General features: G+C 37.9%; 1 protein-coding gene across 5 annotated transcripts in view; it reads left to right on the top strand.

Moving 5' to 3' along the window:
- The window catches only part of MYSM1 (Myb like, SWIRM and MPN domains 1), a 37,919-nt gene extending 18,369 nt beyond the window's left edge, over positions 1 to 19,550 (top strand). For 2 of the 5 annotated variants that reach the window (XM_027059052.2, XM_015072339.3), the window contains 12 exons: positions 1,030 to 1,160; positions 2,260 to 2,363; positions 3,817 to 3,894; positions 5,597 to 5,682; positions 8,887 to 8,941; positions 9,289 to 9,339; positions 10,032 to 10,106; positions 10,733 to 10,921; positions 11,855 to 11,987; positions 13,653 to 13,758; positions 13,937 to 13,994; positions 15,051 to 19,550. In XM_027059052.2, coding sequence (XP_026914853.1) covers positions 1,030 to 1,160; positions 2,260 to 2,363; positions 3,817 to 3,894; positions 5,597 to 5,682; positions 8,887 to 8,941; positions 9,289 to 9,339; positions 10,032 to 10,106; positions 10,733 to 10,921; positions 11,855 to 11,987; positions 13,653 to 13,758; positions 13,937 to 13,994; positions 15,051 to 15,218 — 1,234 coding nt within the window. In that variant the 3' untranslated portion in view covers positions 15,219 to 19,550. The remainder of the gene's footprint in view (positions 1 to 1,029; positions 1,161 to 2,259; positions 2,364 to 3,816; positions 3,895 to 5,596; positions 5,683 to 8,886; positions 8,942 to 9,288; positions 9,340 to 10,031; positions 10,107 to 10,732; positions 10,922 to 11,854; positions 11,988 to 13,652; positions 13,759 to 13,936; positions 13,995 to 15,050) is intronic. The other 3 variants (XM_027059050.2, XM_027059051.2, XM_027059053.2) reach the window with 3 other exon arrangements.
- The last annotated feature ends 6,370 nt before the right edge of the window (positions 19,551 to 25,920 follow it).

Raw genomic sequence — 25,920 nt, 5'->3', positions numbered from 1 at the left:
CACCCAGGTGCCCCTATATATCCTCCCATTAGCATGTAAAGTCAGGAGCTTTATATTCATGTCTGTATCCTTAGTGCCTAGACAGTGCCCGGTCTGTAAGATGCAAAGTAAATATTTGTGGAATAAAATAAAGATTCAATAAATCCTGTTACATGATATGTCTGAATACTTGGTCTATAATGTCTGTATGTAAATCTTGACTTTAACTTCCTCAAATAAGTACTTTAATTTCTTTGACTTTTTGCTTCCTTATCTCTAAAATAAGAATAATAAAATCTACTTTGTAGAACTGTTGTGAGGATTAAGGTTGTGTAACTGTTAGTACTGGCATAAGCACTCGGGAACTGCTGCTATTATTAAGTTCTCCACTACTCTTAAACTCTGTCTGCCATGGTACAATAAGTACATTCAGTAAATATGAACTGTATTATGTAAACCTTGTATTTTTTTCATAGTCTTTGGGTATTTCTTGATTTCTTGGAAATCCTCTATAATATTAATATTTCTGTTTTCCACTGAGAGTGCTTACTCTTATTTATTGGCCTAATGATTAAAAACCGGTATAAAACTTTCAAGCATTTATAAGGTAGCTTATAATTAAAAGATACTGCCCAGCAAAGTGAAAGTGGACGAACCTTAGTAATATATTAAAAATTAGGAAAGTCTAATACCAACTACTTTAGATATGTTGTCAGAGTGCCCTTTTTATTCTTGAAGCTTGAATTTGGATCTGTTGACAAAACCTCTAACTTTAAAATCCTGGGATAACTGGAATCTATGGCATTTCATATGGGAAAAAAATAATAGTTAATAAAAATCACATTATACTTGTAAGTTATTGTATCATTTAAAGGTAATTTCAGGAAAAAGTACAGTTGGGTATTATGTATTAGCATTGTTTTTACTACACATTTACAGATTGAGAGGGGGTAAATTTTTAAGATATTTCAAATATGAAAAGTTTTCCCCAGAAATCTTTTTTCATGTTTTTATTTATCCAAAATAACTGTACTTCCATCTCTTAATTAGGGAGATATGCAAACCGAAATACTTAAATAAGACCTCAGTACGTCCTGGCCTGAAGAACTGTGGGGATGTTAATTGTATTGGACGGATTCATACATACCTCGAGTTGATAGGAGCAATCAATTTTGGATGTGGTAAAAATAAAAACCCAACAACATCTTTTACTCAACATTTTTTATCCTTAGAGCACCCGTTAACTTCCTTGATGGTTAGAATTCAAGCAGATTTAGTATAGATGCAGAATTCAGAAAGATGCTATAATATGGAATAACTGTATTACTAAGTTTTTTTGTAAAACAGATTTCTGTTGGTTAAGCTACATTTTCCTGTAACCTACAGTGAAAATTGGTGGTATGAAAAGGAAAAATACTCTCTAAGTGGGAGAAATAATTTAACAATGAAGCTCTTTGTCAAGTACAAGTAACGTCATCTTAAGAAAAGTCTGATAGTAGCCCATTCAATATGCAAAATCTGTATTAATGCTAGAAATACTGTCTAGCAGTGTTTAAGTAAAGGAAATAATTTATGAGCCTCTACACTTAAATGTAATAAAAGTGCCAAAATATTTTTCACGGAAGCAAGTTTCTTTCACCCTAGTTTTTCTCAAATATGCATGATTTTGAATGTATTTTTCACTTTTATTGAATTAACTTGACACAAACATTTTGAAGAAAGTTAATAACCATAGTTGTGATAAGGTAATTAGATAGGTAGTTAGAACTTTGTAACCCATGGTTTCAGAAGAATATGTTCTGTCTTTGAGAAGACAGCTAACCAGAAAATCCCCTATCAGAGATTATTTATTTATCTTGTAGAGAGAATTTACAGTCTGCCCTGTGGTCTGTTTTTCATTTCGGTGTCTGTTTCCCCAGGCACTGTATCTTGGGACTGGCTGCTCAGGAAAACTAAGGGTTCGCAGCTTCCACAGCCACTAAAAAAAAATGAAATCACGTTTTCTGTGTTAGACCTCTGAATTCAGCAAAGTGAGCTTAGCAGTCGTTTAATTAGAAATTAAATTACCCATTTCCTGAATATCCCATTTTACTGAGATTTCCTTAAGAGTGTTAGTTTTACGTGAGACTGCCAAGTAATTGCAGAATTAAGATAGAAGCTTAGGTATAACAAAACTTAGAAATTGGCTTACAACTTCCAGTCAGTATAGGTGTGCCTTCCTATTGAACGAATGAGTTTCAGAAAATAATAGACTGTTTTATTTTTCCCGAATTCCAATAGAACAGGCTGTGTACAACAGGCCACAACCAGTTGACAAAGCACGAGCCAGGGACCGAAAAGATGCGGCGGAAGCATACCAGCTTGCACAGCGTCTGCAGTCTATGGTAAGTGTTCACCTGCCATCTAAGGTGTGCCCCCTTCTAGCCACCTGTTAAACACATGGACAGTGAGTGGAAGAATGTGTTTTCTCTTGTATGTCACCTTAGCCATTTACTTTTCTGGTTTCTATTCAGTGTCATGTTAGTTTATAAGGCAAAAACCAAAAGCACCTCGTAATTCGCCGGCAGACTTGACACGGAAGCGTCATACTTTGCTCGCGTGGCCTTAGAATTCTTGGTTCCGGTTTCTAAGTCTAGTGTGTCATTTACAGCCATACAGCTAAGCTCCTTTTTCTTTCAGTTACTTTGTTTAGCTAAAAAGTCTTAGGTTAAGATTCAGCTTCTTGGAATAGCTATCCAAACTATTGTAGCCTTTCTTTTTTAATTCTTGAAGTTAGGGAGTTTTACAGTATCTTACAATTTGTGAATCTTATTTTAAAGGTGAGTGATCTACAAGTCTCTTAAAAGGCAGAGTCATAGTGTGATCTTGTTGGTTTTACTAATAAAGTAGATTGGTAATAGGTGAGGTAAATGAAGAAACGTATAGATAATAGAGTGGACGTTTTTCTTAGCGTATTTAGGCTGTTAACCATTTCTGCCTACCTAGATTTACTTTTATAAGAAAGGATGTATTTAGATACAGTTGCTGGAAAAGGTGCCACTCAAACACTGGCCTCTGAGCCAGTCTTGTTTGTTTGTTTGTTTGTTTGTTTGTTTGTTTGTTTGTTTTGAGAGAAAGAGAGGGAGAGAGTGCAAGCTGGGAAGAACTGAGGGAGGGAGAGAGAGAATCTTAAGGAGCCTCCACCACGCCCAGCACAGAGCCTCACATGGGGCTCAGTCTCACAACTATGAGATCATGACCTGAGCCGAAATCAAGAGTTGGACACTTAACTGACTGAGCCACCCAGGCGCCCTTGAGCAGTCTGTTTTAAAGGCTTCAGTATTGGGGTTTATAAAACTAGATATTAGTAATCTTGTCAACTAATTTCATAATGTTTTATTGTTTTTATTGCATCCACTAGGCAGTCTTTCCCTTTCTGAGGCTGAGATGTAATTTTGCTTCTAGTTTTAATATTCTACCTCTTGCTACGCGTTCTTGCAAGTTTTCTACCACAAGTGGTTGAAAGGGAAGTCATTTTCTTGGTGGTTCCTTTTAATCTTAAAAATATTTTTTGTCCTAGTATTTTAGTTTCTAAGTGGCGATAAGAAATGAAAATTCAATAAGAAATCCAGGTAAAATTCAGAAAATCATTACTGATTTATTTCTGAGCAGAGTGCAAACTATTAAACATAAATTAATAAAATAAAATTTAGTCAGGCAATGCTGATCAGGGATTACAGTATTTTAATGGAGAAATTAACTGATTTTTTTTTAAATATCATTTTGGCTTTGTGTATTGTGCTGTGATTTCCCCAGGTTAATCTTGTTACCTTTTGCTTCATTTTAATCTTATCACAGCGCACAAGGAGACGTAGGGTCCGAGACCCATGGGGAAATTGGTGTGATGCAAAAGACTTAGAAGGACAAACCTTTGAGGTAACTTTGACCTTAGCAGATAGGTCATCACTAAAAGTTGTTCCATCATTTATATATGTATGTCTTAATGTCACATATATTACACTTGTTGTGTGTGCGTGTGTGTATCCATCCCATGTTAATTTGTCTAGAAGTCACCAATAAACAACAAAATAGAAGGCATTGGTGCAATTAACTAGGAGTTGGATTCGTTTTCCAAATTTTGTCTATTCTCTGTATTCTGGTCTCTAGCTCAAGAATATCTGCCAAGGTGCCAGGAAGTTGGTATGCCTAATTCATTTCAGTAAACATTTATTTATAGAATGATGTTCTGATATACCAATTAAAATATTGTCCCAAGCATTAGACATAAATTGAATTACAAATACTAAAGTGTCATTTCTACCAATAAAAACTGTGGTTCTGAAAAGAAACATGGGTGACGAATGTGTGTGTGTGTATAAGTTCTGTATCTATAGAATTTATTTGTGAACACCCAGTGCAGTAGAATGGAAAGAATGTGTGAATGTGTACTTACTGGCTTTCTTACCTTGAGCAGTTTCTTAACCTCACTGAAATTCAGGTTTTTGTCTATGGAGTGTGAATAATACCTCTGTCCAAGAATTGTTATGAGAATTAAGTGAAGTAAATGGAATAAAATGTATGAAGATTCCAGTACTAGGTTACTTAATAAGCCTTGCATATACCAATTACTCAGTAAATTTTAGTTTTCCTCTTGAGTTTCAGTACAAAAACAAAACAAAAAGAAAACGTTCTCCTCTTTTTCTCTTCCCCATTCCCTGTCCCTAGCCTCACTTAATCTCTCATCTAGGCACAACATTAGTAACGCATGATTCCTGCCTAGAAAGAACTTCTATGGTTTCTAGTAGGAAAGATGAAACCTGTGTTAAGTTTCGTAAGGTTGATCTTAAGAAATGTCAGGTCTTCCCCAAGGGGTGTGTGTGATGAGAGAAGGTTTCACAGAAGATGTGACTTGAGGGATTAGCAGGACAGTCTCAAAATGTAGAAAAGTAGGGGAGGGCATTCCAGGCTAAGGGAGCAGCATAAACAAAGGTAGAGATGTGGGAAAATACCAGACATATTCTGGAAAAGGTGCCTAGTTATTTGGGCTAAAGTGTAAGAATGATAGTAGAAATGGAATGAAAAGATTAATTTTGTACTTATGTAGGACTTATTATGTATGTGTCCAACCCTATTCTAGTGTTTTATAAACATTAATGCATCATTACGATGACATCATGACACTGTTATTAGTACTATTTTTGTTCCCATTTTAAAGATAAGGAAACTAAAGCACAGAAAGCTTCAGTAATTTGGCCAGGGTCATCCAGTAAGTAGCAGAGCGAGGCATTCTGTCTCCAGAATCTGTACTCTTTATCATTATGCTGCGCTGTCTCCCTGTTGGGAAAGAAAACAACACAATAGGATTTGATGACTAGAAATGGGAAATAAGTAAAAGGAGGGACTCAGGTGATTCTGAGGTTTTTAAGTTTGGTGTGGCTGTAGATTTTGGAACAATTTTTTAATATATTATCTAGCATTGCAATTTGTTAGTAGAAAGAAGGAGGTACATCTCCATCAACATAGTCTATCCTGTTCTCACCTGCCTTTAATTATGGTGTTAGAGTATTCTTTATTATTATTGATTCTGCCTGTCAGTGGCTGATGGACTGGTTGATCAAGTGGTTGTTTTCTGTTTTAGCATCTCTCTGCCGAGGAATTGGCAAGAAGAAAAGAGGAAAAATGTAAATCTGTTAAATCCTCAAAAGTACCAAGACCAACAAAAAGGTATAGTGTTTTACACATGTAATTTTTTTTAACTTATCACCAATGATTAGGAATGTATGGAAAAAATACCTGATTAGCAACATATTATTCATATTAAGTTTAAAAATACTACTAGATGGGGCGCCTGGGTGGCTCAGTCTGTTAAGTGTCTGACTTCAGCTCAGGTCATGATCTCACACTCCATGAGTTCGAGCCCCACGTCGGACTCTGTGCTGACAGCTCAGAGCCTGGAGCCTGTTTCAGATGCTGTGTCTCCCTCTCTCTCTGCCCCTCCCCAGCTCATGCTCTGTCTCTCTCTGTCTCTCTGTCTCAAAAAAATAAATAAAAACATTAAAAAAAATTTTTTTTTTAAATGCTACTAGAATTTTTGAGATTTTTTATTTCACTGATTACCAGTTTGGAAGAGCTTGAGCAAAAGTTTTGAATTTATAGGTTTAGTGACTATAGGATCCAACATATGTTGTAAAGGGGCCTTGATTGTAACAGGTGGTCATTCAACTCCTTAGACATTATAAATAGGTAACCTCATGAAACGACTAGTGCTTTCTTTGGTTGGTGCTGATTGTTAGCAAGGTTTTTGGGGATTTTTCTGTGTGTGTGTGGTTTTGTTGTTTTTTTTTTTTTTTTTTTAATAATCTGTTATTTGTAACATAACAGTTAAGAGTCACCAAATAAGTTAAATGTCTTGGTTTTCTGGACCCTCACTTTCTGTAGACGCAGAAATAGATTATGGTTTCACCAGTGTCCCTTTTAAAATAAGATATCTAGAAATGTCCCCAGGTCATTTTCAGTGAAAGAGCCCTGATGTTTAACCAAGTGTAAGTCCCTAGGTAAGTTATGTAAAGCCTTAAGCCTTCAGTGCTCATTCATAAAATAATAACTATAATAGCTGAGACTGTTGACTATGCTTTAAGCACTTTGTATATATTAACTCATTTAATCCCCATAACCACCCTGTGCAGTAGTTAATAATATCATTCATGCGGAAACAAACTTGCTCATGCTTGTTAGTGATGGAGCTGTGATTTAATCCAGGCAGTCAGACTTAAGAATCCATACTGCTAACATTACATTATATATCCCCTCTCTAAAAGAAAAATTAAAACCTACAGTTGTTGTGAGAGTAAAATAAGATAAACTATGTAAAAAAATATCGTCATCCATAAGCTAGGACTCCTTATCTAGTATCCAGACATTTGCTTTTCTGAATCTCAGCATGAGACATATTTATTGTGATTTCCAAGTCATTGTTCCAGTTTGTCACAATCTGAATCCAGCTCCACTTTTCTTATATTAGCCTTCATAGATTTGAGTCAACATTTCAGTAAGCTTACCTCTTCTGCCATTGATCACTGCTTAAAATGTTTAACTGGAATAAGGGAAAGCCTCAGACATCATTGTTCCATCAGCAGTACATTGCCACAGTTGACTCATGATTTTTCATCTTGTGCAGAAGAAAAATCATAGTAGATGTCTTGCTTACATTCAGACAAAATATATTTGAATCTTTATGAGTCTGCTAGTTTCTAGCAGATCAGTTCTATCAAAAATGAAATTTAGGGGCACCTGGGTGGCTCAGTTGGTTAAGTATCTGACTTCGGCTCAGGTCATGATCTCACGGTTCGTGGGTTCGAGCCCGTGTCCGGCTCTGTGCTGACAGCTCAGAGCGTGGAGCCTCTTAAGATTTCTTTTTCTGTCTGTCTGTCTCTGTGGCCCACCCTTGCTTGCGCTGTCTCTATCTCTGTCAAAAATAAACATTAAAAAAAATTTTTTAAAAATGAAATTTAGATTTACTTACCATGACATATATTTTCATGAATCCATTATTACCCTTAGTAGTCCTCTCTTCACTTGCTAAAGGCTCAAAATCAGCTGTTGAATAATCTTTTCCAGAATTTTCTCAATATTCACATTTAATTCCTCTGCTCCCAAAGTCTGCTTTTTTTGTTTAAGAAAATAAAGCCCAAAATTGCCTATTTGTAGCCCTCCAATAATTTTTCCATTCTGAACAGTTCCTCCAAAAAGGTCAGTGGGTTTCACATCATGGTTCTTCATTGCTCTGGGATGCATATGCTGTCTTTGTGTTCTTTTTTTTCGTGTTGATGAAGCACTTTTTTACTTGAAGATCTTTCCTCTTCATTCATCTTATATTTCTGAAAAAATGCTTACTATGTATCAGGCACTGTTCTAGGCACTTGGAGTACAAAGTGTCTGAATTGCTGACACTAACAGTCTCTGGTAGAATAGGAGCTAAATAGTCCTGCTCTTTTCTGGTTGTGTTAACATGAACATATATTCCTTGTTTTTTTCTTTCTCTGACCATAGCCTAAAGAAACCTTATTCTTGATATCTTCCTCAGACTTCAGTTCTTTACTGCTCAAAGCCTTTCTAATATTGCTCTCAGATTAATACATGCTTTTTTATCTACCCTTGCTTATGTGCCCCTCTTTTTTTTGTCTTTTTTTTTTTTTAACTTTCTCTTTTTTTTTTTCATTTTTTTTAATGTTTCTTTTTGAGAGAGAGAGACAGTGCAAATGAGGGAGGTGCAGAGAGAGAGGGAGACACAGAATCTGAAGCAGGCTCCAGGCTCTGAGCTGTCAGCACAGAGCCTGACGTGGGGGCTCCAACTCAAGAGAACTGCCAGATCATGACCTGAGCTGAAGTCGGATGCTTAACCGACTGAGACACTCACCTGCCCCTAACTTTTTTATTTTAAAATACAGGTTTATCACTGAACTTTTCATATACATTGATTTCTTTAGTAGAACCATTGCCATTCATTCAACAAATATTTGAGTCCCTACCCTGTGCTGATACCGTACTGACAAGTGTTTTTGAGAACTTTCTTCTTGAAACTTTTTTTACCATGTCATGTCAGGGAGTTGTTTACATTTTCTTCAAACTTTTTGAAACCTTGATTCAGTTTAGGACACATGTGTGGGTACAACGTTCCTCTCTTTGGGTGTTAAAAGAAACTAAGGCAACAACTACTTTCTCCCAAAGGCCCTGTCATTTCCCATTTTTTAAATCAAGTCCAAAACTCAGCAGAGTTATGTGGGATGTCCTAAGAAATTCCCCTCGCTTAGTATTTTTCTGAGAATCTAGATTTAGATTATTGATACACATTTTCAAATTTAAGTGAATGTTATTTTCCTGATCTTGTCATTGAGATTATATTAGAAATGATTTTTTTTTCTTTTTCAGCTCATTTGATCCCTTCCAACTGATACCTTGTCATTCTTTCAGTGAAGAAAAGCAGGTACTATTTATGCATCACTAAATGGCCATGAACCATGCCCTTCTGTCAGACAGGAAGTATTTCTTTTCCTTTGTGTGCAAAGCATATATGTATGTGAAAGATTGGACGAGGCAAGGTACATTATGGGTCAGATGAGTGATGCAGATGGGAAATGAAAGAGAATTTCTCCATGCTAGGATTTTGAATGATAATATTTGTAAAAATCTCTGATTTGTGCTGAGCCTTGGTTGGTGATGAGAACTTGGTGTGATAGGTAAAGAAGAAAAGGGTGGACATTCCAGTGAGGAGGAATAAAATCTCTATTTTTATGCTCCCCCATTTTTTTTTTTTTTTTTTTTATATTTCAGGAGCCATTTCAGGTGAAAGTGGCTTCAGAAGCACTTTTAATAATGGATTTGGTAAGGATAATCTATTGTGTTTACTTACTCTGATTTCTATTCTTGTGTATTTTTATTGCAGGCTTAAGAGAGAGTATGGAAGACGTGTATTTTGGATCTTAAGTATCCTCTTTTACAAGGAGTCTAAAAATAAGTCTTTTCTTTTGGAGAAAAGCCAAACAATTGCATGTTTCCATATTTTAGAGAAAATAAATTAATGTGAGTTTTTGCAGACTGTTTATCATCATTAACCCTGTTTTAATTTCCTGGCATCCTTTGTCTGCTGCCTTCTAGATAACTGCAGCAAAGCACAACTCCTACCACTTGGAGGTTCCTTGTTTGCACTAAGTTACTGAGACCTCCAGTAGCTGTGTTGGTTTTGGATGTTTTTCTAGAGGATGTTTTTTGTAGGACTACCAGGAGTGACTTTTACTTTTTATCTTTAGGGTCCTGAGTGAGGAAAGCAAATGGTGTCTTCATTTTGTAAATTAAATAATGACATCTTTGAGTGTTTGCTTCAAAGCTTCTTAGCTGGCAGCGCAGATAGATTGAAATCCCAAGTCTTTGTGTAGTGAGCCTAGTGTCTGATTCCTCTGCTATGCCCGGTTACCGTACTTACAAATGATTCTCCTATGTATAAGTGAGTTTTTTTCTGATTTTTTGTCAGATGGATTTGTATGTTTGGGCTAAGTCTATTTTGTATTTCTTTTTAGCATGCTCATGTTTCTATGGCAGAAGTGATTGGTCTATTAGGAGGAAGATACTCAGAAGTTGATAAGATAGTTGAAGTAAGTTCTTGCTCTTAAATATTTTTTAAAATCATTTAGTCCTGCTGCCATACCAAATATTTTTATAGATTTCAGTGGATATAATTAAAATAGAATTACCTGTGATATAAATGAGAATATGCCAGTGTGGGCTGGATATTCCCAGGAGTAAATTAACATTCCATATATTGAGTACCTGTTTCCTTTTACCATCAAGAAACAGGGAGCACGGCCAGGCCTCGCCTCCTCGTTGCCTTCACCAGTAAAATGCTACAACTACTCTTAAGAGGCCAGGAACCATGCAGCAACCTTGTAGTTGAAACTTGGCATGCATCACTTTGTTCAAATTATTATCATAAATAATAGGACTCAGTGAAAGACTTTGTATGTGCAGGTATTATATGGGCTGGCCTGGAAAACTAACAATTATTATGGCCTTGTCTGAGTGGAAAAGTGGATTCTGAGTTCCTACATCGAATCACTTTTGAAGTGTAATTCATTTGCAGGCTAAAGGCTGCCTGTGATACTGTCGGATAAAAGACATGGCCTAAAAAAAGCCTCTGCATCTATGTATGAAAGAACTAAAACATTAAAGTGATAGAATTAACAGGATTCAGTGTAACCATGTAAGGATTAATCTTTTATAGGTCTGTGCAGCAGAACCATGTAACAGTCTGAGTACAGGACTGCAGTGTGAGATGGATCCTGTGTCACAAACACAGGCCTCAGAAACCTTGGCTGTGAGAGGCTATCGTGTAATTGGATGGTATCATTCTCATCCTGCCTTTGATCCAAATCCTTCTTTACGAGATATTGACACTCAAGCCAAATACCAGGTGTGCCTCTAGGTCTTGCATGTATGCACGTTTTCTCTCCTCTCGTTGCTTTCTATTATATAAATATACTTTTTTTTTTTTAACGTTTATTCATTTTTGAGAGACAGAGCATGAGCAGGGGAGGGGCAGAGAGAGAGGGAGACACAGAATCTGAAGCAGGCTCCAGGCTCTGAGCTGTCAGCGCAGAGCCCGACGCGGGGCTCGAACTCACAGACTGTGAGATCATGACCTGAGCTGAAGTCTGACGCTTAACTGACTGGGCCACCCAAGCGCCCTCTATAAATATACTTCTAACATTTCTAGCGAAGTATTGAATTTCTAATATTATTTACATCTGGAGTTTTGAAATAACTTTGCATTTTTTCTGATTACAGGGGTAATATATGCTTATTTAAACATTTGGAAAATCAGCTATTTAGTACAGACAAGCCATCTAAGTGACAGTGATAATTACTCCCAGAGCCTCTAAAAATTGATGGGAACAACTAGTGCAGGGACTGGGTACAAGTGAAATAACCAGAAGCAGTCTATTTTGCATCTCTGGAAAAAATAAACTTTTGTTTTGTTCCAACATTTTATGTTTAATAGGTGTATGTTTTTGCTATAGGCAGCTATTATTACCATGTTGATAAAGATTATAGCTGAAGGGTAGTGAAAATAATTTGTAGACATATTCATGGTAAATACAGATTTTCAGGCCAGGTCATATTTTTAAGGATCATTTCTGGTTGGGTTGAGTACATTTTGACCTGAAAAATTTAGAGTGTGGAATGATATATAGTATATTTCATTTAGTTGCTGTTTGGATGTGAAGTTTTTACACACTTTGGTGCTCCTTTTTTCTCCATTCGTTATTTAAGATGTTGCTATGGGTAAATACTGATTTTTAAATTTATGTAGTCAAGACTAATTTTACTTTTCTTTGAATTGTAGAGTTACTTCTCCAGAGGCGGTGCCAAGTTCATTGGAATGATTGTTAGTCCTTATAATCAGAACAATCCTTTACCTTATTCCCAGATTACCTGCCTAGTTATAAGTGATGAAATGAGCTCAGATGGCTCTTACCGTAAGTTTTCAACCAAAACAACTTCATCCTCTTTCTGCCCACGTTTCTTTGAATCTTTCATAGCAACGAATTTACAACCATGTGAAACTGTGTGATGGAAAGCTTTGCAGCCTCAACTAGAGAATTGCTGTCTACATACCATATAGTGCGGCCTCCCTCTTTCCTTTAGTGATATCCTTCTAGATTCAGGTCCCCACTGTGTTACCATGGCCTCTGGGCACAAGGGTTATATTGTGCAGAAAAGTTAGAGCCAGGCAGCGTGCATGTTAGTTACAGGCAGGCGTACCACGGAGATACTGCAGGTTTCGTTCCAGACCACCACAATAAAGCAAATATCACAATAAAACTAGTCAAATGCTTTATTCTTAAGTTTTTGGAGGGAAGAAATGAAATAAAGGAGAACTAAGAAATGAAAAAAAAAAAATCCACGTGGGAAAAAATGGGGGAAAAAAGACCATTTTAGAGCATATTGACAAAGTATGCTTATATTGTAAGGAAGGACGATCATAATGTTTGTTTTCCTTCATTTTTTTTCATGCCTTTCGATTTGCTGGCATTTTATTTACCTGAAAAGTCTTAATATTGGCAAAAACGCAGTTGAGAGGCAGTATAATGTAAAGTTAATAACATAAACTGGAGCCAGACTGCCTGGGTTCAGATCCTGGCTCTACTTAGTAATTACGTGTATGCTGATGAACAGGTTATTTAACCTCTCTGTGGCTCTGTGTCGTCATCCAAAAATAAATAAATAAAGGACAGTACTGGCAGCTAGTGCATTTAAGTGGCATTCCATGTAGTAAGCATTGTATAAGTTCTACAGTTAATTTTACGGTGTTGCCCTCTGCTAACAGATCAACTCAGCTTTTCTTTTAATATACTGCAAATATAATTACAGGGGGATCTGGAAGGCCATGTGAAAAATTTCTAAGTAGGCTCATCCTTTGGTCTTTTGCCTTTCTGGCTATGTACATGGCATCCACCCCTTGGGCTCCTGTCTCTGGAACTGAGCGTGACCATTTTGACAGGAGTGCAGTTGCTGCCCTTCCAGAGTTCATCCTATTCCCTGACTGGTTAGGTTAGTACCTGTAGGCAGGTCAAGTGAGTGTGGGCCCAGAAGCCAGGCAGACCTGCTGGGGCTTAAAATCCAGGCTCTTCCACTTCACCAGCCTAAGCAGGTCGTTCCACGTGTCCTGGCCTTCGTTTCCTTATCTTTAACGTAGGAATAATGCACCTGCCTTATAGCATTGCTGTAAGCTCAATGACCCGTGTGAAAATAAAAATCACTAGGATGGAATTGTCTTCATTTGCCTACCTCAATGTCTGTTTAGCCGTAGTTCTGGCACCGTTTTTAACAGTGCCCCCTTTCACTCAAAAAGTCTCTTGATTTGGATGTAAATTATGTGATCATCCTGCTTCTCCGTTCCTTACATAGAATTGTCATGCAAATGTACATGTACTCTTCTTTATTGTTATTAATTGCTGAGCATTAATATGCTCGATGGGCCAGGTTCAGCCAGGCAGTAAATATTTAATGAATGCCCACTATGTTTAAAGTGCTGTTCAGCTGGTCTGCCAGGTTGTGGTTGTGAGGATTCTTGGTAATTAAAAGGAGATTGGGGATTGAAGCGATAGCTGATGACAGTCTGCTTCATTATGCTTTTCTAGGTTTACCTTACAAATTTGAAGTACAGCAGATGCTAGAAGAACCTCAGTGGGGATTAGTGTTTGAAAAGGCAAGATGGATAATAGAAAAATACCGACTGTCCCATAGGTATGTGCTGTGGTTTGAGGTGGCCGCACATCTGCAGCGCGTCTCATTAAATGATGTTTTAGAGAAAACCCAAGTTAAATATAAAATTATGATGTATGGCGTCAGTGACAGTTTATGAGAAAACAGATTCGTTTGTGGTATTTGTTTCATCAGTTTGTCTTCATATTTCTTCCAACAGCAGTGTCCCTATGGATAAAATCTTCCGCCGGGATTCTGACCTGACTTGTTTGCAGAAAGTAAGCTGCCTTGATTTTAATTGGTTCTATTGTTCACAGATTCTAAAGCTATTCATCTCGATGTGGTTTCCCATGATGCCTAATGCTTTGTGGATACATTTTCTGTGTATTTTTGTTATTGCCGTTTCCTATCTAAAATTAATTTCTAGGAGAACATTAGTAACGTATTTTGTTGCCCACACTTGCATATAGAAGTAATATTAGTTTAGAATAAATTTGTCAGTGTTGGCTGATAAATTTCCTAGCAGATTATTATTATATACAATGGAGAACATTTTTCTCATTTTATTAAATTCAAAAGTCTCATGTTTCCATTTAGCCTTAATAATTGTTCGTTTTTAAGATTGGTAGTGTAAATCTAATAATTAAGTTTAAGTGTCATTTTATTTAACTTTCTGGTAGGAAATAAAGAGTCCTGAATATTTTTATTTTACTTCTTGTTTTGCTTCTATGGGTATAAAGAGTTAAAGACCCATAGACTGGTAACATCTGTCTTTTTTTTTTTTTTTTTTTTTTTTTGGTAGCAATTTAAGAAGAGAACACTAAAACATACTGAGTTTCTTTTTAATATTTTTACCCCCTTGTATTAAAACTTTCTTTTTGTTCTGTTGGAAGGTTAATGTGCGTGTTTCTCAGGAAACAGCTCTATCTACCATCCTGATGTAGCGTCCGTGTATGTACATAGATTTTCGTTCTACAGGATTACTTTGCTTTGTAAATGTAACTACTAAAAAAAGAAACAAAGTCACAAATTTGTCCAAAGTAAAAAAATCACACTTAAAATCTCAAGTGTGTCTCCTCATATAAAGTCATAAAGGAATAAGCTCAAGCATTTCTCAACAGTGACTTCCTACACTCTGGGTGTGTGATTATTGATCACAAAACTGTCTTCAACCACATTTAAGGAGACTGTTTCTCTTTTGCTTATTAGAAAAAGATTTGGAAAGGGATACAATAACGATAGTAGTGCAAACCCTCTTCTTACCCTTTTTAAATATTTAAAACTGCAAACCCTCTTCTTACCCTTTTTAAATATAAAACTTTTCTCTCCAATAGCTCTTGGAGTGTCTGAGGAAAACTCTGAGCAACGTGACTAATTGCTTCATTGCCGAAGAATTCTTGACTCAAATAGAAAATTTATTCCTTTCCAATTACAAAAGCAAGCCAGAGAACGGAGTGGCCGAAGAGAACTGTGCTGTGGGTCCAAAGGAATTGTTAATGTAATTATTTTAAAGTAAGGCATTCTAATCTGGACACAATAGATCCTACTCTCAAAGTAATAACCTTGAAATTACTGTAATTTAGCTAATAGTGGCACACCTTTAATATTTTGTCTCTAGTTCACAGAATCCAACTTGGTCACGTAAATCATGTGACAAAGAGATATGGACTTGTTTTCCTACAGTGCTTATCAGAGTGTTGTGTGAACCAGGGTCTGCTGCTGTGCTCCAGTCCGACCATGGCCAGTAAGCGGTGCAGTAGACTCTGAAGGGCTGTCTGCTGTACTGTTGTATTCAGGTCGATAAATGGCATGTATCTGTCATATTTATTTCTTCCCCAACTAGTCATTTCACTTTTGGGAATTCATGTCTGTGTCTCATTAGGAGCACTTCCATTTTTTCCATGTGTTTTGGTGAGATTTGGTTATGGTTGCAAACGAGACATGGATGGATGGTCACTGAGGTAATTAATAACATGGTTGAGAACTAGTGGTCTAATGAATCTAGCAACATGCTATAGGAGGCCAGGGCAGGCATAAGAGACCCAAAGGAGAGAATCAGCTTGCCAGTTTTCCCATTATAGATATTTGTTTCCATTTTATTTTATAGCAGTAATACTACAGGATATGGCATTTTCTCAGCTATCTGAAACATTTTGTATGGATTTCAGATACATGAAATAATTAGCTTCAACTGTATGTCCACTTCTGTTAGTGTGTGTGATAAAACCTCATTTAATTGGAAGATGAATAATCTTCACCCTCAAACTAGATTTTTTTCTACTACCTGTTCTCAGAAGAGGCAAATTATAATACTGCTTAAATATTAAATCAGAGATTTAATTTTAAAAACAAAAAAGCCTTCCAGGGTATATTACATATCTAACCCAGTTTCATATACTTTCTAAATGTAGAACATAAGTTAGCAAACTTTCTTTTTTTAATTTTTTTAATTTTTTAATTTTTTTTTACATTTCTTTATTTTTGAAAGACAGAGACAGAGCACAAGTTGGGAAGGGGCAGAGAGAGGAGACACACAATCCAAAGCAGGCTTCAGGCTCTTGAGTTGTCAGCACAGAGCCTGATGCGGGGCTGGAACCCACAAACCGTGAGCTCATGACCCGAGCTGAAGTTGGACGCTCGACCAACCAAGCCACCCAGGTGCCCCTTAAGTCAGCAAACTTTTTATGTAAAGGGGCATTTAGACAATAACTTAGGTTTGTAGGCCACATACTGTCTCTATCAGACATTCTTCTTTGTATTTTTTTACAACCCTTTAAAAATGTAAAACCATTCGTATTACCTCATGAGCCTCACAGAAAACGAGTTGCTGGCCATTATCGTCCAACCCCTGCTCTAAAGAATTAAAAACATTTATAATTTATTTTCAGATGCATGAACCTGAGAACCTGAAAGCCCTTATTTACATCATCTTCCATCATCTTTGTTCTTCCAACAAAACTTAAAGTTGTGATTTACATTTAAGTACATTTTCAAGTAAAATTAGCAATCATGCTGCCTGTTTACTCAAATAGATTTGAGTTCATTTCTGTTAGCTATAGAACTGATTTACACCCATTCTCCAAGCATCCTTATTAATAATAGTTTTATTACGTCTTATCTGGATGTGATTCTGTATTTTTATCTCTTTTGGTTGTAATCATTAGCTACAGAAGAATATGGCAGTATTTGAGAGAGCAGCGAGCCAGTTGTAGATGGCCTGGGTCTTGGCTCAGCCTTGTGACTTGGAGGTGGGGGGTGGAGAGATGGTTACAGTTGACCTTCTCTGGGCCTAAATTCTTGTGTAACTGAGGTCTAAATGACCTTCCTAACAGCCCTGCAGGTCTAAATGTATTCCTCTATAGGTAGTTAGGATAAACAATGAAACAATGTATAAGGCAGTTACTTTTGGGACTGAGGTTTATAAGAGCTATAGACCAAAAATCAGGAAACCTGAGTACTTATGCTAATTCTATTATCAGTTTTGCTCTGTGACAGTGATAAAATCACATAATCTGTCTGGACCTCAGGCCCTTCACCTATAATCCACGGGTCTGAGTTTTATGACTTAGTTTATCCTTCCAAGCACACAAAGTCTGCGATTCTGTAAAACATAGTAATTGCTTCCTTTGTACTCTTCCTTTTGACATATTTTTCCCATTGTACATTGGGAACAGATCCTAGAAAGTGGTATTAATTAGTTCTTGATTGATATTTCTGTATAAATTGATGAATTCGGGTGATGGAAAATAATTGAAATTGTTAACAGTTCTTTTCTCAAATCCGGTTCCTCTGCATGCCAAGTTCACCATATTTACCAACCTAAGCCATACTGTGAGCAAGTCAAAGATGGTAATCTTCAGAGTTTAGAGTTGGAGAACACAATTTTTTAAATAATATTTACTGAGTGTTTTTTCTGATGATAGAGTATGTTTTATCATAAAATATTTTTTAAAAACAAAATGAATAAAACAAAAATATATAAATCCTGTTATCTAGAAAACCACAGGTAACATTTTAGTATATATTCTTCCCCCCCTTTTTTTTCTTGGACCATGTAATTTTGGAACATTACTGTAGTTTTTTTCCTCTCCCTCCTCCTCCGTTCATTCTCCCTGTTTCCTTTTGCTCTTATCATATTCTTAAAACATTTTTCAACTGCAGGTGCCCACATTCACTGCCGACTTGGGCTACTGAGGGCAGTCAGAGCCAGGGCCTTGGAGAAGCACAGAGGAAGTCTGTTGAGGGGCAGTGTAATATAGGAAATTCAGGAGGCAGAGACCCAAAGGAAAACCTCCCTCTGGTAATGTTTACAGGAGTGGAGACCGGACCTGAAAACATCCAGATCTCTTCGTCCTGATTTGATTCTTACAGTTGCCCAATGACAGTAAAATAATGAACTTTTTTTTTTCTTTTTCCTGCTTGGCTAGCGGAAATCGACAGTAGTACTTTGCCAGTATTAGACTTAGTTCTCTTTAAAATCTAATCTCAAAGTAGCTTTCAAAAAAGAAAAATCAGTGGAATAAGATCGACAAGATCAGACTCTCCTTCCTCCTCCATTATTTTATCCTTGAACTACGTTCAAAGCCACATTAGGACTTAGACACTTTTGCCGCCTTTGGATGTCTTCTTCCATAAAAAATTAAAAATAAATTCATTATAATTGCATTTGTATAGAATGAATCTGATATTGTATATAAACATGTCCTCAATCTAAAGGATTGATTTTTTTTCCTTCTGAATTGAAAAGAAATTAAAACATTTTATGGGCCTTAAAGGTATTGTGGGCTGGAGGCATGGTGCCTAATAGGTAGTAAGGTGGCCCTGCCTGTATTCTGAAGAGTATCCTTGGGAAGACGGTAGTCATTGGCCTCTCCCTGGAAAGCCTGTCTCACCGACCGTGGGGCAGCTTCTTCACCCCAGCCAAGAACACTGCAGTTCCTGGGGCTTTAGATCTATAGATCTGCACTTCATTCTTCACTCACCTGACCAAAACTTAGGAATGTTGATTAGGAGCAATCATCCTTTCAAAAAAAAAGATAGGAGGCAGTGATTAGTTTTAGCTGTCACGTAGATATTTTTGTTCTGATCCTTAATCTATAGTTTTGAACCTCATGCCACGTATCCTACCACCTTTCATGTCTTCATTTCCCTCAAGCCCTTCTCTTCATCCCCACCCCCTCTACTTCTTACCTCTCAGCTCAGAGGTACAAGATGGTTCGTTTAGCATTTGTTGAAACCGGGCCTGAAGAGCAGAGCTAAACAGACCCGTTCGTGTTTTGTGGAAGCTCGTGCTGCCCCCGCCTTCCCTCCACAACTGTGCTGCCCCACGGGAGTGGGGTGAGGTCTGCAATGTGCAGACTGGAAGCGGGTCAGAGCTTCGGCAGCCGTGTGGGCAGCAGGGAGACTGCAGGCTCAGCAAGCCCACCTGAGCAGGCCTCCTGCCGTGCAGTTTGCCTGCTTCCGTTGGTCTCTCTGGGTGCCGACAAGGGGCGCTGTTGGGCCTGCGGGAAGTGATGTGGGCAGGCCACCCCAGGATTGAGGCTTTGCCTGTGGACAGAGACCTATGGACACCTGACCCCCTGACCTATGGCTGCCTATCCCCACGTCATCAACATGCATTCCACCCCAGTTGTTGGGTTTCTCGGTAGAAATTAAGGAAGGGCAACTAAATTTTGTTTTGTTTTTTTCTCTTTTAACCTACTTTCTCCTCTACCAGTAGCCAGATACTTAAGTCCAGAGTCCTACGTGATGGCATTCAGGAAAACTTACTTTACCCAAGCACAGAGGAAAAAGCACATTTTTATCATCATCTCTATCAGGATTAATACAAAATTTAATAAATTTGATCAATATCCCCAGTTTACCAGCAGTTAGTTTTCTTACAAATTAATACCCTACTTTGCAATATTTCCAGAAAATCACTGTGGAGAATAATATACTTTAATTCCTGACCTTTCCTTAAATGGTTTTATATATGCTTTTCCCTCCAAACTCTATTTTCTCTGTTTTGTTTTGTTTTTTCCATCTACCCTGTAATTTGTGCTTTCTGGCCTTTGCTCAGTCTTTTAAGCGACCTTAAATTCCTTCTGGAACAAGGCAGAGAATAAATATGTTAGCTCCCTAAATATGAGGAGAAAGTCAAAGTTTCCCAGAGAAGCCATGATTATACCAGATGCTTGCTCTATACCAAACTAAATCTGAGAAGGTAAAATTAACCTAGGATATCTGGGTTGTTTGTATTTTCTTCCTTCGACTATATTTATGAATATATTCATAAGAACCTTAATTTCAGGGAAAAATGCCTTGTGTGCTGTCTTTGAGGTTTTCTAGAGTAGTCTTTGAGGATTTAAGAAGAATGTTAAATGTGATTTCATAGTTTGTACTCCTGTTTCATAGGTTATCACAGAACATTTGTTTCAGCTATGAACTATAGAATAGTATTTAGATTCCAGCATGATTTAAATAGACTGATCAGAGATCTTTAAATTTGCGGATTTGATGTGCAAAATGTGTATTATGTATAAGTTTACTCTATTGATAAACCTGTTGCTGTTTTCCCCAAATGTTATTAGTGTTTATGAATTTCTTTTATTACTTTGAATTTTGGAATGTTCTGTAATGAAAGATAATGACTTAAACTATTTTGTACATTTACATATGCCACGTTGTCTAAATCTGTATTAAAGAATATTGTAAATATTAACGTTTATACAGTTAAGAAAGCTCTTCCTCGAAATGGTTGAACTCTTCTCCCTGTACTTAACAATGACATATTATAAAATACCTGATTTTAAGCTTTGAAATTTTAGCTTGTGGTAAAAATTAAAGGGAAACCTTCTGAAGATTCTATATAAATAAAATTTTGAAAAAAAAAAACCTGGTGAATCATTTGGTATTTCTCAATTTTTAACATCATATACATTGAATTGCAAACTATGCCTCATTAATTCAAACATTGATTTTCTATTATGTTGAACATTGTAGGGGACACAAAGATGAGTAAATTTTGATTTTTTTTTTCCCCCATAAGAAGCCTATTTATTACCTAGTACATGGGAAACACATAAAACCAACATGAACAGCGAGGATACAAACTGGAATTGATTATAAATGCCTGTAAAAGACTTCAAGGGTAATAGGTGTTTAGGCAATAAGAAATAGTTCTGTAGAGTGTGAGTGGTGAGATTGATTTCTTGGAAGAAATCACCTTTAAACATCCCAGCAGGATTTGGTTAAATGATGTTTGGAGAAGGATGTTCCAGAGAGAAGTGACCTTAGCAAAGGTATGGAGACAGGAGTGGAAAATATTTAGAGAATGGTGAGTCTTAAGTGAAGATGTTAGGTAATTCACATGGAGACAACTAAGGACACAGAAGGTATAAAGTGAGAAAAATCTCATCTTAAAACCAGAATTCATTCATTAACGGTCTTTAACTTTCCAGTCTTTTTTTCTAGCATAAACAAACTCTATTGAAAGAGGACTTCCATTTTTAAGATTTTTTTTTTAATGTTTATTTACATTCTCCTTGTTAAAGTTCTCTCCATTTATTTACTTTCTCCTTGATGAAGTTCTCTCCACCTTAACTGTTAACTCAGGCAAAAGACCCTGCAGGCAAAGCATCCCCTGATGGGGGTTGAAACTACCCCCTCAGATAAAAGGGACTGCCCAGACAGCAGCAAAACCCTACGTGACTTAACAGGAGAAAATGATGGACTTGACCTTTACTCTCCACCTGATTGTATCCACCCACCATTGTCCCACATTTTCCCAATATAAACCTTAAGTATTTTCAGCACTTTGGAGACCATCTTTGTGACTTCAGTCCACTGGGTACTTGGTGTTGCCTCACTGAAATACATTTTCTTGTTTTACCACCATTCGTCTCTCTGCCTTTGGATTTTGTCAGTGGCGAGGGACCAAGCCTGGTCTGTTGGGGACCCCCAGAACCAGGTGCCCTTGCGCCCCGCGCCCCAGTTGCAATTCTTGGCAAGCTAGCCAGAAGCTGTACTTTCAGTTTGTCCAGCCCCCACTCTAGAGACCCCTGACGGTTGCATTTGGGCCTGGCAGTGCACCTGGGCTCAACCATTCCTTTACTGAGCCCGTGGCTATGATAGGTCAGGGTCAGCAACTCGTGGTTAGTCTGCCCCGGATGGATGGGGAGGACCGGGAAGTCCTGTGAAGCTGCTGACACCTTATGATGTTTTGAGGACTTGCCCTGAACTGCATCAGTCCACTGCCTTAACTGCATTTGGGGAAGCAGAGAAACCGACAAGTTGCAGAGTAAGCAGGTGCTAGAAATTTGGCTCCTGGTAAGTTCGCCCCCATAGGTGCGCGCCCTGGAAACCAGCATCCCTGCTGTTGGGTTCTTTTGAACCATTTGTTTCAGGTTTTCATAACCCATTTGTTCAGGTAGCTGGAGCTGTGGCAGGGGGTGTTGTAATTTGTGAAGGTATCGTGAGGTAAACGGGAATCCAGGGTATGCATTTGGGAAGATCTCTGTTGGAAATTGTGTGTGTTCAAGATAGGGAATGCTAACTATCCCCTCCCAACCCCCACCCCACCTCTCCCACCCCCAGGCAGAGTACTAGCTGACTGGTCTACTTTTAGTTATAAAACTAAGAAGATGCTTGTTTTTGTTTCATTTTAAGTTTGTTTTGATAGGGCACATGCACGACAGGAGAGGGGCAGAGGGGGAGAGAAAGAATCCCAAGCAGGTGCTACAATGTCAGTGAAGAGCCTGATGAAGGGCTCAAACTCAGGAACTGTGAGATCATGACCTGGGCTGAAATCGGGAGTCCGACACTCAACCAGCTGAGCCACCCAGGCACCCTTAAGAGGATGGTTTTTTATTCTAATTCTGCGTGGCCCATAGATGTTAAGCTCAGAGGAAAGATGGCCACTGAATAGCTCTCTGGGATTCCTTCCTCTCATTTGGTTGCCTCCAAATACGGGATTCCTTTTGGCTCTCTTAGTTTGTCTGGGAAGCCATTTGGTTCAGTGGGCGAAGCTGACTTTTGGGGAAGAACGAATGCAAATGTAGGCACTCTGGGCTTCATTCAGTCACAGCTGTGTTTTTCTGAATTTTGTGTCCTTTCTGAATTTTGACCTAGGAAGATGGGGGAATACGCCTTCTGCTCCCCCAAAACAGTGATTAGAACGTATGTTGAATAAATGGTGCAAAGGGCTGAAAAGCAACCAGAGAAAAAGCAGGAGGAGAGACAGGAGACAGAGATCAAGGAGTGTTAGTGCACACTTTGAATCCACCTCCTCCTGTGTCTGCACCACTGCCTGAGCCTCTCACACAGCCAGCTCCTTTACCATCCTCCGTGCCTCCCGTGCCATCGCTCCTGCTCTTCCTGCCCTCGCTATTGAGGAGCGAGAGCACCCCAAGCTGTCGCCACCTCCTTATGAGGTTCAAACTAGAGTGCCTCCCAAGTCATCATGAAGGGGCCCAGGGCCTCAGACTGTCTATTTCAGATTTCCCCACAGGAGGCCCAGGTGAAATTGACAGTAGGGTAACAGGTTGATTGACTTTGGGCACAGGTGTAACCTATCGGTATTAAAGCTAATTTAAGTCTGGTGGTTTAATTAAGATGGGCGTGTCTTGTGGAGTTAGCAACATCAGATACAGTTCAGAGAATCAACTTCCACCTGAATTAGTTAAATTCATGTGTTATCTGTTGCAGTTGGACTTAAAAGGACAGTTAATGTTGTCTGTTTCATAAAGCTTTCATGGGTAATTGTTAAGAGCAAGTAGGTTGAATGCCAAGGTTTATAGCTTTCGACATCTTTGGTAACCTAAATCTTTGAAGTTTTGCTAGGTTAAGTAATAAATTGGTTTGAACTCATTGGATATCTAAATCTTTGCCAAATAAGATCAAATACTGAAACATTAATTACTAAATATCGACTTATCTACTATTGGCTTCTTATTATAGAGAAGCCAAAAATGCTGGGGTCTGCTTTATGCTTTAATTGAAAGATTCTATTATGGAAAAGCACATGTTTCTAGAAATTATGAAATGCATTTGTAAGCTTCTGATCTAAAGAATTCTGGTGTAATGGACAGTTCACAGTTGGCTACTGCTTAGTTTTCATTGGAAACTAAGGTTTCTAAGAGTGGGAATTTTGATAAATGTAATTAAGACTGCTAGAAAATGATAGAGCAACTTTGTATGCAAGGAAAGTAAGACACGTTTTTGATAAGAAAGGCGTGAGGAATGGGAATACATTTTTGTGGAAAAGAAAGTAATTTTGTCCTAAAATGAGACTGGTTTATTTGAAGAGAGAAAGCTTAGGAGAAAATATGAATGAAAAAGGAAATTGTAGAAGGTCTGTAAGGGGTATCTTTGGGAAAGAATTCTATACGTGGTCAGGACTAAGATTGATATGAATGGATTTTTTAAAATATACTGAAGATTGGGATTTGCTTTTTCTCTTTGTTAAAAAGATTATTGGTCTACTCTTGATAAGAAATTGTAAACAAAGTTTTTTTCTTTATCTGCCCAGAAAACCAAATTTTCTCTTTTTTTAAGTTTTTATTTTATTTTATTTTGAGAGAGAGAGAGAGAGAGAGAGAGAGAGAGAGAGAATGCGAGGGTATGCAAGAGTGGGGAAGGGGCAGAAAGAGAGAGAGAGAGAGAGGGAGAGAGAGAGGGAGGGAAAGAGAGAATCCCAAGCAGGGTCCACACTGTTAGTGCAAGCCCAATGTGGAGCTCAAACCCATGAACCGTGAGATCATGACCTGAGCCAAAATCAAGAGCCAGACGCTTAACCAACTAAGCCACCCAGGCGCCCCCCTCAAAAAACAAAGTTTCTATGTTGCCTTTATCATGTTGTTGATTACTTTAAAAAGTTAAAACTTCTCCGTACTAAAAGAGCAAAGTTCTGCTAACAACTGTGTAATGTTCTGTATTTGTCTTTAGAATCTCTTATTGGGGCGCCTGGGTGGCTCAGTCCGTTGAGCGTCCAACTTTTCAGCTCAGGTCACGATCTCGCGGTCCGTGAGTTCAAGCCCCGCGTCGGGCTCTGGGCTGATGGCTCAGAGCCTGGAGCCTGCTTCCCATTCTGTGTCTCCCTCTCTCTCTGCCCCTCCCCTGTTCATGCTCTGTCTCTCTATCTCAAAAATAAATAAATGTTAAAAAAAAAAAGAATCTCTTATTGCCACTTTAGTTAAATATTGAGTTTTGTAATGATCTGTAATCCTATTTAAGCATGTGCTTAAAGCCTTCTGAGGTTTTTAACAAAGTTCCCAAGATTTAAATTGTAAATGGAGTCTTTTTGACAAATCAGGCTTCTTTATTTTGTATGTTAAGTTACATGGAAGCATTGTTAAATGATGATAACCCTACCTGGGTTAAATTGTATGGGCGAATGCTATAACTGTTCTAGAAATTCTATGAAATCCCTAAGGTTTCACTATGTCCAGATCTAAGGTCACTTGGCGCTCTAATTATTGACATGTTGTGTGTCACAAACATAAGTGGATTTCCCTGTCAAGTGCGTTACAGTGAACTCTCATCACATCTTTAACCAGGCCCGTTTTTAAGTCTTTTGTCATTTCTAGTTCTTGTTCTGAGGCTCTTGCAAAACATGTTTCATCTTCAGGGAGATTCACGAAAAGGGCTTTTGACAAATACAGGCTGCTGATATCTTTAAGATGGTAAAACTCAGCTGAGTAAGAATTTCCAGAACTAACGGGAAAGCCACATTCAAACAGAACAGGAATTAGTAACGTGGGACTGAATAGACTGAGAAAGATGACTGTAGTTTTTGTGACTTGTGTTTGAAACATTGCTGGTTCTCCAGTTTTGCTCTCCCAGAGTCCAGCTTTAGGAAAAATTTTTATTTTAAGATATCTATGATTTACATCAATATGATAAAAGATCCCTTTGTAAACAAAATGAAATACTTAACTTTTCTCCTTACCTGAGCCCTCTAGAATTCAGAAACTCTTAGTGAGTATTCTTTCTTTCGTGGCCGTTATAATTCTTTCCATAAGTTCAATAAGAATCTTGTAACAGGATACCATTGGAAACACTGGTTATATTACCAAGGCTTTGACTGGAAAGGCATATTTGAGAGAGGCATGCACAGACAGCCATGACCAGACAGCTTTAAGGAACTAAGGTGGACTTTATGGAGCCAACAGAGCCTCTGGGAATGTCAGCCTAATACCTTGCTTACAGAGTTCCCAGCAGCGT

Source organism: Acinonyx jubatus, chromosome C1, assembly GCF_027475565.1.
Source record: "Acinonyx jubatus isolate Ajub_Pintada_27869175 chromosome C1, VMU_Ajub_asm_v1.0, whole genome shotgun sequence".
Taxonomy (NCBI): Eukaryota; Metazoa; Chordata; class Mammalia; order Carnivora; family Felidae; genus Acinonyx; species Acinonyx jubatus.
The sequence above is the reverse complement of the archived record's forward strand: the minus strand, read 5'-3'. Positions and strand labels throughout refer to the sequence as shown.